We start from the raw sequence: 18,880 nt of genomic DNA, 5'->3' as shown, positions 1-18,880 counted from the left end.
AGCACCTCTTTCCCCTCTTTTCACTGACCTTGGTGCCACCATGTTGTTCTCCTTCACATGTCCTCACTTCCTTCTCTTTCTCTGACTAGAAGAAAAATTGCTGCTTGTAGGTATCACTGTCAACAAGTTTCACTAATTCAAAGATTCTTGCAGCATCTCGCAGTGCCAAGAGGTTGATCTCATCTAGGTTCTGCGTCGGGGAACCGCTTGCCGTGTTTCTGCTGCTGGCCACGTGGCCCCGCTGCCACCGCACAGACAGTGGCGGCCGCTGCAGTGCTGGTGCTGTTTAACGCCTCTCTTCATGTGGGGCGCTGGGAAGGAGAAGACGCCAATGCCGCCCCTGCCTTTCTGCCCGCAGCACGGCTGGCTAGGGACGGCCAGACAGGCAAGGCTCTCTGTGGGCCATGCTGAGATGGAGGTGGCCACGGTGGTGCATCACACCACACTGCCCGGGATGGGCCCAACAGCAGCATCTTGCCACCCCTGGAAAAAACTGCATGTGCACTCTTTTGATTTTCTTCTTGAATATGTCATCTCAGAGGCATTATCAGCCTCTCTAACTGGACCAGCAGCAAGTCCATCTTCAGAGCCATCAGAGATTGTCTCTGTCGGACATGGTGGAAGCTTCCAGCAGCTTCTCACAGAAGCCACCTCTGTGGCCCTCCCCCGCTACCAAAAAATCAGGCCATGCCAAATCAACACAGAGAGAGGGAAATGTGGCCGGGAAATTAGGATAAAAAGGAGGCTGCCTCTTCCAACAACTTGAGAGACCCCATGGGAAATGCCCCATGGCCTCTCCTTTATTCAAATAAAGTTATAGTGCTCCTCTGTCTCCTCTTTGCACATAAACCTCTGGTGTTTGTGGATTAGTTTTCCTAACAAATTTGGGTGCTTTTGTCCGGGATCCTTCCACCATTCAGGGCAGAAGGCAGTGAGCGGAGCTGAAGGTGCCCCTCACCCAGTTTCAGTGATCAGCTCCCCTTGGTGGCAGCTGGCATGGGGTGATTGATTGGGTTCCTGAGACTGTCTGGGAGACAGATGAGTGGTGGAGCAGGGGGGTCCATGAAGAGTCCACAGGGAAGGACCACTGAAAATCTCACCAGTGAGTACAATGGGATCTTCAGAGAGTAAACCTGAGAGGGCACTCATGGAGGTTAGCACAGGTAAACCTGAGAGAGCACCCATGGAGGGTAGCACAGGTAAACCTGAGATGGCACCCATGGAGGGTAGCAAAGGTAAAGCTCAGAAGGGGCCCTGGCAAAAGAGGTGATGATCCCAAAATATCTCCAAAGAATCCCTTGGAAGAATGTTGAGTTGGTTTACACATTCTTCCACAGGTAATTAAGGACATGGATGCCCAAAGGGGGCAATAAGGGAAAGTTGAGAAAGGGTCTCGACAATCCATGCCCAGGGGGGCAATAAGGGGAGTTGAGGAAGGGTCTTGACAACAGGGGATGAACGGATGGTGTTGGTATGTTGGGAAGGGATTGGTTGAAGGCTAGTGTGGAGAAATATGGTTGAGGCAAGGAGTGGCAGGACTCGGTGCAGAGGTATGAGACTGGGAGCACAGGCTGGGGGCCTGTGGGGAGGTGCGGGGTTGGGCCGGGGCTGTGGGGCAGCCAGGGCTCAGCGCTGGGTGGTTCCTGACCCTGCTGCCCCCCCCCCAGGCAGGGCCAGCAGTGGCCCCTGGCCTCCATGAGGCTGTGGGACACCCCAGCCACCAGTGGTGCTGCCGGCCATGCCCGTTGGTTGTGCCGGGGGGGTGGCAGGACAGGGACTGGCTTTAGTATACAGTGTATGGTGAGGAGGGTGAGCACAAGGAGGAGGAGGAGGAAGCAGTATCTGGGAAATGCAAATTGTACGTGGAAGGATTTTCTTTTAAAGATTTTGTTTGGTTCACTGGAGAAATGAATGATTTTGAGCTGTGGGAGAATAAGCACCCACAGGCAGTAGCAGGGGGGACTACAGGAAGGGCAGAATAAACCCCTAGATTAACTGGTTAGAAAGATACAGCAAGTGTATGTAAGAAGGGATGAGGAAAAGGTGAAGGCAAAGGCGAAGGCAAAGGCAAAGGCAAAGGTGATGGCAGAGTTTTTACAGCCCCAGAGGGATAAACTGCAGGGCCCAAGGGGTCCCCCAGGACAGAAGGGATGGAGTCGGCCACAAGTGACTGGCAGAAGCATTCTCTCCTCATCAGAGGAGAGCCAACCCAAACAGTGGTTGGGAAGGAATCAGTGTGCTATCTGCAGGGCAGAGGGACATTGGAAGCAGCAATGTCCATGGAGATTAATTGCTAGGGGTGTTAGGGGCTCCCATTATACCAGGGACCCACCACACTGGAGGCCTCGATAACTTTTAAGGTGGGTCCGGACTGAGAGGAGCCTGGTAGATACAGGGGCCTCTCGATCCACTTTGAATTTTATCCCTAAGGGGGGAGAATTGTCAAAAAGATCTTTGATTATTCAAGGGGTGAGTGGAAAGGATAAGCAGATGCATTTAATTCAACTATTAGTAGATGTGAGGAATAGGTTTGAAATGCAGGAATTTCTGTTTGTTCCTCATTGTGATTGTAATTTACTGGGAAGAGATTTGATGGCTAAAGTAGGAATGCAAATTAATATTGTGAAAAATGATACAGAGGCTAACGCTGTGGTAACTTTGTGTAAAATGTCTGAGAAGGCTTGTGCTGAAATACACCCAGAAGTGTGGGCAGTCGCAGGGAAATATGGAAAATTAGATATAGAGCCTCTCCAAATTCCTTTGAAGCAACCAGGACAAGTGGTGTCTAAAAGCAGTACCCTCTTTCAAGGTAGGGAAGGAAGGGGTTACATCCTGTCATTGAGTCCCCCTGCTAAAGGCAGGGCTTTTGGAGCCAGGTATATTTCCCTATAACACTCCTATATCCTGCCGGTTAAGAAACCAGATGGAACCTTGTCTTGGTTTGAAAGACAGGTGTCTGCTAAGGGAGGCAGAAGCCTCCCTTGGAACGGCAGATGTAACCCCTTTCCCTCCGAGTTATTATAATTTTGAAATCAAGGGGGCTTTTAGGCAAAGATGTGGGAAATAGGAATAACAGTTCTTTACTATTATATATCTGTATGTGTATAAACAGTCAAACAAACAACAATAACTATGGCAGTAACAGCAAACAATCACAAACCCAGTCCCAGCCTTCTCGGCTGTCAGGCCCTTTCCCCTCGGGTGCAGTTCCGCTCGCAGCCGGCAGGGGCGCTGGCGGCTCCCGGTGAGCAGGGCAGGTGCGATGGTTCCCCCGCGGCTGCAGGGGGCGCTCCGGAGCGAGCTCGGGGAGCATGCGGCAGTGGTGGCCTGGGATCCCGGGAAAGGATGGAACAAAAAAGCTTCACAAACCCCTGGGCAGCCGATCCCGGTGTCCGGCCGGACCCTCGGGAACAGCAGGCTGGAATGGCAGGGACAAGCACAAATCCCGGGTGGCAGACGCGGTGTATCCAAGCGGGGAACCCCCCGGAGGTCTGGTCAGGCAGGGTGAGCAGGGCTACAACACAGCGAAGGCTCGAAACAGCGGCGCGGCAGGGCGGCCACAGCCCGGCTCCTGGCGGGGCAGGGAAGGTGGCTTTGGGATCCCGGTGTTGTTTCCAGCAGAAGGAAAAGCGGCCGAAAAGAACCAGCAGCTCCTCTCTCTCCGAATGCCAAGACCGAACTGACCCCACACCCAGGTGAAACAAAAGAGTAGCCAGGCACACCCCACCTTCAGTGGGTAGCTCTTTGTTTTCTTAAGTAACCAGCAATTTGTTGTCTTAGTAACAGGATGGGGGAAAATTCCTTTAACAGAAAAAAAACCTAGAACTCCTAAAAAACCCCAACAAACCTACAGAATGGTGCAGGATTTAAGAATAATAAATGAAATTGTCAGACCAAGGCATCTCACAGTTCCAGATCCCTACACCATCCTGAATCAAATCCCTTCTTCACATGAGTATTATTCAGTACTGAACTTGAAGGATGCTTTCTGGGGGTGTCTGATTACAGAGGACAGTAAACAGTATTTTGCCTTTGAGTGGGAACAGGAGGAAGGAGGGAAAATGGTAAAACAACAATTGACATGGACAGTCCTACTGCAGGGATATAGAGAGTCACCAGTTTTGTTTGGGCAAGCCTTGCAGAAAATATTAAGAGAGTTTACTCCACCCTCGGGAGTTAGGCTGTTGCAGTGGGTGGATGATTTGCTTTTATCAGGGGAACAGGAAAAGGTGGTTGAAGAAGCTACTGTGAAGCTGCTTAATTTTCTTGCTAAAAAGGATCTTAGAGTGTTTGAAAAGAAAGTGCAATTGGTAGAAAAACAAATGTTTGGGGTACATTTTGACTGCAGGTCTACAGTGTATTGATCCAGAAAGAATACAAGGAATTTTACAAGTACCATTACCCTCGACTAAAAAAAGAGTTATGGCAGTTTTTCAGGGTTGGTAGAGTACTGCAGAGCATGAATTGAGGATTTTTCTGTTTTAGCCAGACCTTTATATGACTTTTAAACCCAAAACAGTCCTAATGTTGTGGCATGGACACTCGAAGGAGAGAAGGCTTTAGAAAATTGAAAGACAAATTGATTAATTCCCCAGTCTTATCTCTTCCAGACTCAGAAAAGGAATTTGAGTTATATGCGGATGTTAAACAGGGCCATGCTAAAGGAATTTTGGTACAAGAGCACAGGGGAACACGGCAGCCTGTTGGTTTTTTTTCTAGGTTGTTAGACCCAGTGACCAGAGGCTGGCCTCATTGTCTGCAGAATTGTGCATCCACAACTTTAATGGTAACTGAGGCCCAAAAACTGACAATAGGAGGATATCTGATTGTTAAAGTTTCACATCAAGTTAAAGCTTTGTTAACCGAAAGTGGATGACCAGCGCTCAGTTATTACAGTATGAATCTTGTTTAATGGAACAAGAGGACTTACAACTGGGAAGCAGTGAAGGGTTTAACCCAGTCTCCTGTCTGAACTGCCCTGAAGAGGGGAGCCAAGAAAAAACCCATGACTGCATTCAAGTGATAGATCTCCAGACCCAGACTACGGAAGACTTAGAAGACACTCCATGGCCTGAGGGAGAAAATGTGTTTATTGATGGGCCTTCAAGAGTGATAGAAAGAAAGTGAGTTACAGGATACACTATCATTAAGGGAAGGGAATTAGAGGAAGGGAAGAGATTATCCCCACGTGGTCAGCTCAGACAGCGGAGCTGTGTGCGCCTGTAAGAGCCTGTGAATTATATCAGGACAAGATAGTGAATATTTTTACTGATTCTAAATATGCATATGGGGTGATACATGCATATAGGAAATCATAAGAAAAAATAGGTTTATTAACCTGCAGGGAAAAAACATTAGCTCGTGAGAGCTTAATTTCTCACCTATTGGAGGTGATGAATTTATCAAAAGGCGTAGCAATAATGTACATTAGGGGACACCAGGCAGCATGCTCAGAGGAGGCAATAGGTAACCAGCCTGCTGATGAAGAGGCTCAGAAAGCTGCAATGTTGCCAGAAATCTCTAAGATCCTCCCCTCACTCCCAGTAGCCCCGTCGCTGCCAGAGGAACTGTCTTTTCCACCAGAGGAACTTGAGGTAATTAAAAAGAGTGGGGCAGAGGAAAGAGGGGATAATTGGTTTACAAGGGGTGGTAAGCAGTGCATTCCAAAAGCTCTGGTCTTACAAGTATTAAAATAACTCCATGAAGGGACTCATTGGGGCTCCTGAGGACTGGCAGAAGCCTTCCTCAAAATGTATGCTACTGTGGGTTCTTTTACTCTGGCAAAGCAAGCTATTGAAAGTTGCTTGATTTGTGCTAAAACCAATAACAGGGTTACAAAGAAAACTGCCAGGGGAGGGAGGCCTTGGGCTGTACGTCCGTTCCAGAGATGCCAGGTGGATTTTACTGAAATGCCCCAAGTGGGAAGGTTTAAATATCTTCCGATAATAGTATGTCAGCTAACAGGCTGGCCAGAAGCATTTCCAACTGCTTCAGCAACTACAAGATCAGTTATTAAAGTATTTTTGGAACAAATATTTCCAATATATGGGATTGTAGAAACAATAGACTCAAACAGGGGAACTCATTTTACAGGAAAAATTCTTCAAGGGGCTATGACTGCTTTAGGAATACAATGGGACCTCCAAATCCCCTGGTATCCAGAGCTTGGGCTAGGTAGAAAGAAGAATGGAGAAATAAAGAAACACCTTTTGAAGCTGGTCATAGAAACTAAGATGCCACGGGTACAGCTTTTGCCACTGGCTTTAGCAAGAATAACAGCCAGACCCAGAGGAGATATTCAATTATCTCCCTTGGAATTGATGTTTGGAATTAGTTACTGTTGTAATTCTCAGTCTAGTGGGGCAGTGAAGATAAGTGATGTATATTTAAAACAATATGTGGTCAGGATACTGTCTCTTGTGACATCTCTGCAATAGGAAGCTTGGCTGGCACAGACCCTGCCTTTGGACTTTGCTGTTTGTAAGATCCAACCAGGACACTGGGTCCTAGTTAATGAGTAGAAAGAAGCACCACTGGTGGTGAAGTGCCATGGCCCATTCCAAGTGTCACGGAACACAGACACGGCCATTGAGACAGCTGAACACAGGTAGACCAATCACACTCGAGTCAAGGTCTCTGAAGCCCCGGAGACCTGGACATCTCAGCTGGAGGAGAAGGATGGGAGTCTGTGATTGACACTCTGCAGGAGTGGGTCAGAGCAGTAGCCAGTGTGTCCACATTGGGGGAAGCCGTGTGTGCCTACCCACAGACCATCTGCTGAAAGCGTCTGTATGGGCATCCCTCCTTTTGGATCTCCAGCCATTGGGGGGCTAATACTTGCTGTCATTGTTTTCTTTATGTTAAGCTGTTTCTGTGCCTTCACTCACCAGAGGTGGTGCAGACAACAACGTGAGAATTAGATTAGGAGATTAGATTACACCATTAGAATGTTTTTCTTAATAATCTTACTTTTTTATTGTCAGTTAGGTTTGGGCCAGAGGTGGGAGAATTGTTTTTTAGTCCTAGGAGAAGAAGTAGCAAAAACCTTTAACCTTAGCAATTGTTGGGTCTGTGGAGGGCCAGGAGGATCTGAAGATTGGCCATGGGTGGCCAGCCCAGTCGAACCTAAATGGTGAGTCAGCTCCCTGAGTGAGGTCCATAACGGAACAGGATTCTGGGATGAAGAAGGAAGTCCGTGGTGACTTCATTCCTCTGAAGGAAGCATCTATTGTCGAAATAGAACAGGACGCATATACGTGGGAAAAAGTGTCTGTGACTGGACTTTATCTTTGAGTTTAGATTGTTGGACCCCTGACTGCCCTCTTTATGATTGTTCCAAATATCGAGGCAGATGGAATCAAGTGCACATTAAGCTCACTAATGGTAGCTGAGTAAAGTGTTCCTACCATAATTACTTGTCAGGATTTCTGGGGTTGTCCTGGGATTTGAGTAACAGTGAGATGTCACTGAGATGATTTATTGCTCAATCAGTCTCATATGTATTGAAGGGTGAGACAGAAGAGGTTGCGAACAGCATCTCTCATATCAGAGGCAGTAGTTACAGTAACAATAGCAGAAGTGGTAGGTCTGGCAGCTGCGGCAGGTACAGGCGCCAGATAGCAGGAACTCAGTGAGGTAGCAGCAGCTTGCTGGAATAGCAGCAGCTACAGTCTTTTTCTACAAGGCCTTATATACTTTTTTAAGCCAATAAGCAAATGCCACAAAAATTGCTAACACATTGGTACCAATCAATACTGTATGATTTTGCCACAATGCATACTTTCTTATCCAATGAACATATTGCTATTATGGTCTATTGCACAGGCTTATAGTAATACATCTTAACTTTCCAAGAAGCTCTATTATAAAGTTTACTGTTAAACTCTAAATTCTTTACTCTTTTACTTATCACTATTATTTCTTGCATAAAATATGTTTTTACTTGTTAAAATACATTTCTACTCTTATAAAGCACATTTATTTCAAAACTACAAAACTGCGTTTGCTTTAAATTTGCAAAAGCTCATTACTCTGTCAGGCAGTCTTTGCCAAGGCCACAAATCAAAACATGTATCCATTTCTATCTGTTCAAGCACAATGTCCTTTATGTATTCTGTCAGCACCTGTGGATTCTCTGTGAGTTCTCTGTAACTTCATTTCCCACAATTACCAAAGGGATTTTGAAGGCTGTCAAGCAGTGGGGAGGGACAGGTTTTTTGACCACTTATTTTTAAGCTGCCCACAAGATAATCCCACAAGTAGGACACATGTTGTCCGTGACTACCAGTGGAAATGGCAACAGTGGAACAGAACTCAAATCTTTTTTAATAAGTTCTGGTCCAGATCTAACAAAAAAGATCTGGGATGTAACTGTAGGTGGAAGTCTCATGTGGGAGCTTAGAAATGCAAATATTGTGATTTTTATGGTGGGGCAACTATTGTTGGAGGACCATTAGGCCCAGAAAGCAAGCTCTATTTTGACCCACCAATTGATGATGAAAATTGGGAAGACCCCTTTGCTAACAGAACATGGGCTTTTAAAGGACATTATTGGATTTGTGGCCAACATTCTTATCTTAGGTTACCTCCAAACTGGTCAGGGTTATGTTATGGGGCGTATATTAGACCGTTGTTCTTTTTGCTACCACAAGTTCAGGGAAATCAGTTAGGAATCAAGGTATACAATGATCTAATTAGAGAAAAGCAGTCAATTGATGCATCCCTGGCTGGAGAAGGGGAAAAATGGGGGAAAGATGAATGGCCACCTGAGCAAATCATACAACACTATGGACCAGCCACTTGGAATCCAAATGAATTAATCTCAGGTGCCAGAGAACCCATTTATAATTTGAATCGGATAATTAGGTTACAAGCTGTCTTTGAAATAATAACCAACCAGACGGCTACAGCTCTTGACCTTCTTGCCGACCAATCCACTCAGATGAGGAATGCGATATTTCAACATCGGACGGTATTAGATTATCTATTAGCAGAAGAAGGGGGAGTGTGTGGGAAATTAAATGACTCAAACTGCTGTTTGCAAATGGATGACAATGGAAAAGTGGTGAAACAAATAACAAAGGGAATAACAAAGTTAGCACATGTACAGGTCCAAACATGGAAAGGATGGGAATGGGACATGTTTTCGTGGTTACCTGGTGGACTATGGGTTAAATGAATGCTTTCTTCCTCTTATGTGCTATAGCAACTCTCATCTTTTTACCATACATGACGCCTTGCTGAGCGCAGTTCATTCAGCAATTCAGTGATCAAGGGGATGCAGGCAGAAGCCATGTCTACTGATCCAGAGATGGCTACAAAAGGACAGAAAATGATGTCACTGCAAATAATCGCAAAACCAAAAAAAAACCTGGGAACAGAAAATTAAGTCAATGGTAACTAAAGTTTGTAAAGACAACTATTGAGAAAATAAGAAGAGGAGGGATTGAAAGGAATTAGAAAGAGGTATCTTTACAAACAAACTGTGGGCCTGCTGGTAGATAAAGCCAGATACTGAGAGGTGAAAGAAGCAATGGGAGGAACCATAAATTCCATAGAAATTCCATAGGAATTCCACTAATTGACACAGACGGTTACTCACTCAAGGCCATGCTAAATCTCTGGACTTCTAGAAAAAGAACAGAGACACAAAGGAGAAGAAAAAGGGGGAGGGGATATACATTAGAAGGGGTTCTATATTAAGCAATTCGGGAAGTCTGTACCTCTCAAGTACCTCAGCCAATGGGGAAAGAGAGAGGGAAATGCGGTCGGGAAATTGGAATAAAAAGGAGGCTTCGTCCTCCAACAACTTGAGAGACGCCATGGGAAATGCCCATGGCCTCTCCCTTTATTTGAATAAAGTTACAGGACTCCTCTGTCTCCTTTTTGGACATAAACATCTGGTGTTTGTGGATTAATTTTCCTGACATATTTGTGTGTGTCTATTTTTTTTTTCCAGGGCTGCTGTTTTCTATTAAGAGGAACCTCGCAAAGCTGTGCCATTTCCTAATTATTAATAGGATAAATATTATCTACACAGTCCAAGTGTAACTTAAAAAAATACTGATCAGGCTGTGGCTATTTTTTAACTCTCAGGGTCACCAGGTGCTGTTGGAGCAGGGGCTCCCTGAGCAGCCTCGCAGGGTACACTGTCCAAGCAGGGCAGCTCTGGACTCACTTGGACCTCACAGGGTCCTGCGCAGCCTGGAGCTGTCCTGGGGGTGGACAGAGGGACCCAGACAAGCTCGGGAAGTGGCTCATGGGAATCTTATAAGATTTAACAGACCAAGTGATGGTGCTGCACCTGGGTCAGGGCAACCCCTGGGGTCAATCCAGGCTGGGGATGAGCAGATGGAGCAGCCTTGGGAGAAGGACTTGAAGGTGCTGGTGGGTGAGAGCTGGACCTGCCCCATGCCAGAACCCCCCGTGGCCTGGGCTGAGCCCCCAGCGTGGGCAGCAGGTAAGGGGTGGGGATTCTGCCCTGCTCAGGTGAGACCTCACCTGCAGAGCTGCCCCAGCCCTGGGGCCCAGCACAGGAAGGACCTGGAGCTGCTGGAAAGAGTCCAGAGGAGGCACCAGGATGATCAGAGGGATGGAGCAGCTCTGCTGGGAGGAAAGGCTGCGAGAGCTGGGGATGTTCAGCCTGGGCAAAGGAAGCTTTGGGGTGACCTCATTGTGGCCTTGCAATACCTGAAGGAGCTGACGGGAAACATGGGGACACAGTATTTACAAGGGCCTGGAATGACAGGACAAGCATGAATGGCTTCAAAGTCAGTCAGAGCATGGTGACAATAACACCGAGGTTGTGACTTCAATCCTGGTATGGGCCATTTACTTAAGAATTGGACTCGACGATCCTTGTGGGTGCCTTCCAACTCAGAATATACTGTGAATCTGTGAAACTGCAAATTGAAAGAGCGTAGGTTTAGATGGGATATTGGGAAGAAGTTGTTCCCTGTGAGGGAAGGCCCTGGCACAGGTTGTCCAGAGAAGCTGTGGCTGCCCCATCCCTGGAAGTGTCCGACAGGCTGGATGAGGCTTGAAGCAACCTGGGATAGTGGAAGGTGTCCCTGCCCGTGGCAAGGGTGGGATGAGACGGGCTCTAAGGCCCCTTCCAGCGCACGCTGTTCCAGGATGCACTGACAGCGCTCCCGCTGCGCCGGCGCCGCTTGGGGCGGGGCTGGGCCCGGGCCGGCGGCGGCTGCGCGGGGCGGGCACGGCCATGGCGAAGCACACGGTATCCTCGGCGCGGTTCCGCCGGGTGGACGTGGACGAGTACGACGAGAACAAGTTCGTGGATGAGGAGGACGGGGGTGACGGGCAAGCGGGGCCCGATGAAGGCGAGGTGGACTCGTGCCTGCGGCAATATCCTGAAGGGAGCGGTGGGGGCGGAGCGGGCGCGGCCGCCGCCGGGGCGGCCTCATAGGGGAACATCCGAGAGCGGGCACCGCGGCGGAGGGGAAGCGCTGGAAGGGGTTGGAGGGGAAGGGATTGGCGGGGGAAGGGGCTGGCAGGACAAGGGAAGAGGCTGAACGGGGAAGGGGCTGGCAGCAGAAAGGGGCTGAAGGGGGAAGAGGCTGACAGCAGGAAGAGGCTGAAGGGGGAAGGGGCTGACAGCAGGAAGAGGCTGAAGGGGGAAGGGGCTGGCAGCAGGAAGGCGACCCAGCTTCCTCCCCTGCCTGCAGCAGCAGCAGTCCCCCAGGGCTGCGCTCAGGGAGGTGTCCCGGGGGGATGCAGACAGGGGGTTTCCTGTGCCCAGAGAGCTCCCCGTGTCCGCTTCCAGGGCTGCCTCGCCCAGCTGGCCCCTGGTCACTCCTCCCAAGGGCTGCTGCCAGGCTGCTGTCCCGGTGGCTGCTGGGGCTGGATGTGCCAAGCTGAGGCCTGTTCTCAAGGGCTGCAGATTACAGAAATGATGGAGAATGGTTTCTTTTACTTGCATCCTTATTCAAGGAAAGGCCTAGGAAGTATTCTCCAGTCCTGGAACTATACAGCTGCTTGTTGATGCTGCTCCTGCCTCAAATGGCCTGAAAATTGCAGCCTTAGGTTGTAATCTCTTTTTAGCTGGTGAGGGAATCATTGCATCAGAGTGTTTTCAGTCATGCACAAGCCAGCTACAAGTATGGCTGTCCTGGTACGTGATGTTCATGTACTTGGTGTCTGGTCCTTAACCATCTGGCACAGGGAACATGATGGCTGCACTGCAGGCGGCTCTGAAGAACCCTCCCATCAACACAAAGAACCAGGCAGTGAAGGTGAAATAGCACCTGACTCTCTTATGGGTTACTCCCTAAAAATTCTTTCCTGTCTGTTACCTCTGTGCCATCATTTGTACCTTGAGGAGGCCAGAGAAGCAGGGTTTAGGGTATTCCCTGATGTTGAAACATCTGTGACCACAAGTGTTTTAATCTTATTCAAAATACTGTAGCTCAGATGTCGCCTGTCCAGATACCTTTACCTTGATGCTGGATCATGTGTGGTTCTCCTACCACTGCTGGTTGTGTTTTATGTGCCCAGGTGTCACCAGGTGCGCATGTCTGACTCAGACCATATGTGGCAGCTCAGAGATGTAATTGTTGTGTGCTCAGGGAACCAGGGTTGCAGTTGTCACCTCTGACTAATGAAACCACCAGCAGTGAGCCTACAAAAAAGGAAGAATTGGTTTTTATCACATCCAATCAAAATGAAGCTGTTAAAACCTCAGGAAAAGCAAGCCCTCCCCGTGTGACAGAGTGTGGGAGTCTGCTGGGTGCATGCATTTCTGAATCTCCCCAGGATGAGTCCTGAATGGCTCATGATTGCAGTGGTGGGAGGAACAGGCTGATAAGATGTGGCACTGCCCAGCTGGTGAGTGCCTGCAGTCATTTCTCCCTGCCCAAGGAGAGGCCCAGGGGCACGGTTCCCTGCTGCTCCCCTGGCAGAGCTGTTCCTGCAGCCCCAGCCCTTTCCCGAAGGGTTTCATAGGGCTCTGAGAACTAGCTGTTATAAATAGGGCTATATAGCTTTGTCCTCACATTAATGACTTGTTTCCATTAGCCCTCTGTTGAGGGATTTAAGAATACGCTTGGTGGTGGAATTGAAGAGAGCAGAATGACTGAATGTTAATATCTGCCTTAATTTTTAGTTATCTTTGGAACTTTTATATTTTTACTTACAGTCATGTGAGAAGTCTTGCTAAGCCAAGTGATTATGGGATATTGAATTGGGCAGGAAAACTGACATCCGCAGTTTCTGTAGGGGGAAGCTGCCTGAAGTGTTTGTGTGATGAAATTATTCAAAAGTCCAGCAACCCTGAGACTTTTTTTCTCATCCCGCCTCAGTTAGTGATGGATGAACAGGAAGAGCTGCTCTTTGCTGATTACATGGCTAATTGCTGCTATAAGCACGCCACACACATTCCCAGGTCTGAAATGACATCCAGATCAATGGTTATTAATGCACAATATTAATACTGCCAGTCTGCATCCAGTGTGTCTGGGACAGCAGTTGACTGCTTGGAAAACACATGGCTTCCAGCAGTCACCTCTTCCAGGCTGCCAGTGGCATTTACCTAGATTATAATGGTTGTGTCACATTAAACACTACGGGAAAAGGCGCTGGTGGGAAGGGGGGCCAGACAAGCACTTGATTGTTATAATTATTTTGGAACTTGATAGATCTTGAGCTTCCATAGGAACATTTACTATTTAGCCATAACTTAATTTAAGGGGTAGAGAATTGCAAACACTAACAGAGGCAGAAAAATTAAAGCAGGGCAAATGTGTTAAACTCTTTTACATTGTTTATCCCTGGGAGGATGTGTCTGTTGTATCTTACTATGACAAGCTCTTCACACATGTCCTCTTCAGCGTTGTTAAAGAGAAAAATGCTCTAATTCAGTTTGTTTGAGAGGGGAGGAGTGTTTGGCTGCACCTCACACAAGGACGGCTGTGTCTGTGCTTGCCTGTTGACAGGACCGTGCCGAGAGCATCGTGCTGAAGGTGCTCATCTCCTTCAAAGCCAATGACATTGAGAAGGCAGTGCAGTCCCTGGACAAGAACGGGGTGGACCTGCTCATGAAGTACATCTACAAGGGCTTTGAGAGCCCCTCCGACAACAGCAGTGCTGTGCTGCTGCAGTGGCACGAGAAGGTGCGTGCATGGGGACAGCTCCTGCCAGAGCGCCCAGGCCCTGAGCCTGGCAAGAGCCCCCTTCCTGTCTGGTGAGGCTCAAGTGCCAGATTCAGGCTGTGACGAGAGTATGGCTCAGAGCTCACAGCTGAGCTAAATCTCCTGCCCACTGCTGCTTCCTTGGGTAAACACCCAACAGTTAAAATTTGGGTTTCCCTTAGACTGAGGCAAACAAAATGGTTTCATCCTGTGATTCAAGTAGGCAGGAGAATTTCCTTCCTGGAGGGAAGCAAAATTTGTAGCTTGGTTATGCAGGGCAATGAAAGCTTAATTAAAGTTAAATAGCTTTCTTGAAATTGAGTGTGATTATCATACCCTGGCACCCTGGCTACTGGTGTTTTGTGGAGGGCAGGCAGATGCTCATTTGCAATATAAATGTGATCCAGGTAATTTCATAGACTCCCAGAATGGTTTGGGTTGAAAGGGACCTTAGAGCTCATCCCATCCCACTGCTGCCATGGGCAGGGACACCTTCCACTAGCCCAGCTTGCTCCAAGCCCCATCCAACCTGGCCTTGGACACTTCCAGGGATGGGACAACCACAAGTTCTCTGGACAACCTGTGCCAGGGCCTCACCACCCTCACAGAGAAGGATTTCTTCCTGATACCTAACCCTACACCCTGTCAGTTTGAAGCCCTTCCCCCTTGTCCTGTCACTACAGGCCATGTCCAAAGTCCCACTCCATCATTCTTGTCGGCTTGTTCAGGTCCTGGAAGGGAGCTCCAGGCTGTAGCTGCCCTGGCCTGGTGTTCATTGCCATGTTTCCCTTCCCAGGCGCTGGCTGCCGGAGGAGTTGGGTCCATTGTGCGCGTTCTGACTGCCAGGAAGACAGTGTAACTCCAGCAGGGAGTGACGGTGTAAATCCAGCAGGGTGCTGCTGGTACAACGCCTGATCCCCTCCCGGCAGGGCCGCCCCTGGGCAGCCCTGTCCCCAAGCTTTGCCTTCGCCCTGCTGCTTCTGTCGTACCCCACCAATGATGCGCATTGTGATCTCTTCTATGGTTAAATTCTGGAAAATTAGGAAGGTGGAATTTTACTTCTAACAGGAATATTTGGTACTCGGCAGCCTTTCAGTGACATGTTCAGTGATGTAAACAATTCGGTGTTTAGGGTGATTTGCATTTGTGTGTAATCATGGCAGATTTGGACCTGACTCTGAGCAAATGCTGAGGGACACAGGACAATGTCTTAATTTTTTTTGATAGCAAAGCAGTGTTTTGAGAAGTGGGGCAGCTATTATTAACACAGGTAACTGGACTATGTTGCCTTTGGTCAACCTCTGACCCTACACCCATGAGTAGGAGAGAAAAAAAAGCTCTTTTCCAACTCTAGTTATCATTCCAGAGAACTGAGTATTTTCCTTAACCTGCTCAGGTTCCTTGCAATCAGTCTGATGCTGAGTCCACAGCAGGAAGGTCACAGTGGGATGGAGTTGTCCATCATGCAGTTTGGAAAGTGGAATTTAAAAGGTTAATGGTCCATCTACACTGGAGCCCAGCCTAGTGAACTATTCTTATTTTGATCCTGAGGAGAAGAAGAAAAAGCAGCTTTTACACACCAAATCACCTTTCAGCAACTGGAAAGTGATTTGGTTTTGTCAAGCACAACTAAATGGCTGCCTGGGGTAGTCTGAGAAATGTATCCTGGTATCCATCCTTGCAGAGCTCCCCTGTTTTGTTTTCTGGTTGTGTAGGGTCTGTAAGGATACCAGACAGCTCACATTGCTGTTGCATTGTGCCTCATCATGTTAACTAGTGGGCCAGTCAGGTTCCCAAATAAACAGGCGTATTTTAAAGAATTAGGAAAGCCCAGGGCATCCCAGACAACGGATCACCATAGAAGGTTTAGAGCCAGGACTGAAATACATGTGTTTTAATTTCACTATTTTACTACAGTTCAGTAGTGTAAAACTGTTGGGGACCTTGTGAAATCTTTGCTGTTTTTTGATACCTGCTTTGTTTTTGTAATAATAATAAAGACAATAAATCATCACTGAATATTTACTCAGTGTCTGACATGCCTTCAATGCAGACAGAAACCAGCATGGTTACCCGTAAACCATACAGTGCCTCCCTAATTCTCTTCATAGGATGCTTCTCCTTGCTCACCTCCTCCAGAAGAAAACAGGCACAACCACAGGAAGCACTGAGATTGCCAAGTGGGAGACCCAGCCTTGCTACAGAAGGCACAGAAAGTATCCAGGTTTCACCCGTAGATCTGTACAGAAATTCTCCTGGACGTGCAGCAAGGGTTCCATCTTTACAGCTCTGCCAGGGACTGTGATTGGCTTCTCTGGTTCTTTCCACTTGCCCAGATTTGGGTTAAGACACCAATGAACCTCATTTAAAATAATATAAACTGTAATCCCAGAGAAGTGGAAAGTATTTTCCAAAGCAATTGATGCCAAAACAATCACCTGCCTCTAGACTGCATTAGATAAATGAAGTTAATAAAAAGAGTGGTCTTAAGGTTCTGCAGATCCCCTTGGGTGAGGCAATGATGGATTTAGGAACATTTACAGAGCACATACATCTGTGTTTCTGTTCAGGGATGTGCTAAAACACGCATTGATGTGGGGATAGGGCAGGATTTGCAGGGGCAGCTCTGCTGGTAATGAGTGACAGGAAGGGAAGAAGTTTTAAAAAACAACCTATTTCCTCCAAATTCTGCCTGGCTTGTACTGGTGGATCGTATGGATACCACCACAGGGGGTCAGATTCCTGTTAGGAGAAGGAAGCCTTCAAAAGAGAACCACATGCAGGTCAGACTGGGAAGGGTGACAGGGTTTGCAGAGCTCTGCTGCTTCAGCTTTGGCTGGAGCATGTGGTAATGGCACCTTATCAGTCACATCCTGCTTTTGTGCCAGCTGGGAGCCACTGCTGTCCTCACTTCCACCTCACTGTCTGCCACCATTTGGGAAAAGAGCCAAAACCTCTGGGTCCTGTGCAGAGCTCCGACCTGCCTTCTGGGAATGAGGTGGACATGGTCCTCTGCTCCTCCTGCTCAATAAAACTCCTCACAAAAAGGTCTTCCCTTGGGCATAATGGGGGTTTTTTTCTGCCTGAATCAGTCTTTTCTTGACTCTCCAGAAATTAAAAACTTGTACATATTGTCACTATACAAACTCAAAACACATGCACTGCACCCCAGCTGGATTTTGGACATTCCTCTGTATTTCTGACCCATCTATTGGCAATCTGGGTTTGCTGGATTCCAAGGGTCTTTCACAGGAAATGTCACCATCTCTGTTACTCACTTCCTGTTGGATGTTATCGTAGAAGAAACGAGTTTACCTACTGAGTAATCTTTGGGCAGAGAAAGCGGAACGAAAGACTCGCTCTTGCTGAAAGGACTGTGTTTATCACAGCTCTGAAATCTCACTGTTACATTACAAATACCCAGGCAGAAGGAGAGCTGCTGTGAGCATTCCAACGGGGATGATCTCTCATACTCATCCAGCTCCCCTTGTACTGGTTTTGGGATAAACCTGACCCAGCAGTGCACCAATTCAGATAATTAAATGAGCAGAAAATTATGCCTCCAATAAGGTGAACCCTTTGCTGCTCCATGGGGTCTCCCATTCCTCTCAGGAATCAGAAAAGGCACCTACAGGGGTGTTTTCACACTCACCATGTTGTTACTCCTACCCTTTTACCTGAGCATCACTTCAGCTGGCTGCATCTCCCTCTGCCTTCCTGGAGGTCAGAGAGTCTTCCATGCTCCCGTGGGAAGCCCATAGGAGCCAGCTGGGATGCTAAGGGCAGACATACAGCTGGAGAACCAGAGAGCCCCAGGCTCAGGGTTGTGTTTGGTCCTACTTTGGATCAAAACCCCAGCCTTTGCTGCTCAGGAGCTCAGGTTCCTCCATCAGCAAGACTCAGAAGTCTCCTCCCCAGCCTCCCTCCCACTGCTGGAGTTACGTAATTTGCTGGGGAAGTCTTAGTAAAGGCACAAGGGCTGAGTCTTGCTGACATATTTTAAGGTCTTAAAAAATACACATCACGTTGGTAGATGGGGCAGAGGCAAAGTACTTCCAAAAATGCTTAAAAACCATGTGTGGAGCAGCCATCTCTAAACCTGTGAGTCAGCAGCAGGTCAGAGTCCTGCTGTCACCGTGTGCCCCATGCTCATCTTGGCCCTGTGCTCCCACCAGTGCTCCAGAGCCAGTTATGCTTCGTTGGCCCTAAAATGCCTGGACAGAAGTGATGTTACACTGAGCCCTCGGGATATGGTGCAGCATGGCCACTGCCCCAGGAACCCCATCCATGGGCAGCTCCACATGCCCTTAGCAGTGGAACTCCACACTGGGACAACACAGTGGGGTCGGGAAGGACCAAGGGTTTCCCAGGCAGTGCCTTGGGCCTTACTTCACCTCCCCACTTGGGCAGACAGGGAAGCCCCAGCCCAGCTGTACCTGCCAGAAATTGTCTGCAGGAATCGCTTAGCAACGATGGGACTGCGCTTTGCAGAGCACCCAAGGGCTCAGCCCAGCACTCATCCTGGGGTTCTGCAACTTGAAATTTGACCAGATGAACCACCCAGCTGACAAAATCCATGGCCTTTAATGTAAAAAACGGAGGAGCAAAACCCGAGTAGGCAAGGGGTGGCTGCCCGAGAGGAGCAGGGATGCAACCCATGGAAACCCGCTGTGTCAGAGGCAGCCTCTGCCGCACTTCCCCATCCGGAGGCTGATGCGAGTGAGGCCACTTCCTGC

At 48.2% G+C, this 18,880-nt stretch overlaps 1 protein-coding gene across 1 annotated transcript; it reads left to right on the top strand.

Moving 5' to 3' along the window:
* Positions 1-11,176: 11,176 nt before the first annotated feature.
* On the top strand, positions 11,177-16,169 carry ARPC5 (actin related protein 2/3 complex subunit 5). The gene is made up of 4 exons (XM_039556314.1): positions 11,177-11,364; positions 12,179-12,251; positions 13,950-14,126; positions 14,941-16,169. The coding sequence occupies exons 1-4, from the start codon at positions 11,222-11,224 to the stop codon at positions 15,001-15,003; spliced, it is 456 nt and encodes a 151-aa protein (XP_039412248.1). The 5' UTR covers positions 11,177-11,221; the 3' UTR covers positions 15,004-16,169.
* Positions 16,170-18,880: the final 2,711 nt, after the last annotated feature.

The sequence above is a fragment of the Corvus cornix genome, chromosome 8 (assembly GCF_000738735.6).
Source record: "Corvus cornix cornix isolate S_Up_H32 chromosome 8, ASM73873v5, whole genome shotgun sequence".
In the NCBI taxonomy this organism is placed as follows: domain Eukaryota; kingdom Metazoa; phylum Chordata; class Aves; order Passeriformes; family Corvidae; genus Corvus; species Corvus cornix.
This window is presented reverse-complemented; position numbering and strand designations above follow the sequence as displayed.

Excerpts from the sequence above, each read along its gene's own strand:
- ARPC5 (XM_039556314.1), top strand. The coding sequence starts at position 11,222 with ATGGCGAAGCACACGGTATCCTCGGCGCGGTTCCGCCGGGTGGACGTG. Across the intron at positions 11,365-12,178 it reads GTGGACTCGTGCCTGCGGCA|AGGGAACATGATGGCTGCAC; the intron begins ATATCCTGAAGG and ends ACCATCTGGCAC. Across the intron at positions 12,252-13,949 it reads CAAAGAACCAGGCAGTGAAG|GACCGTGCCGAGAGCATCGT; the intron begins GTGAAATAGCAC and ends GCCTGTTGACAG.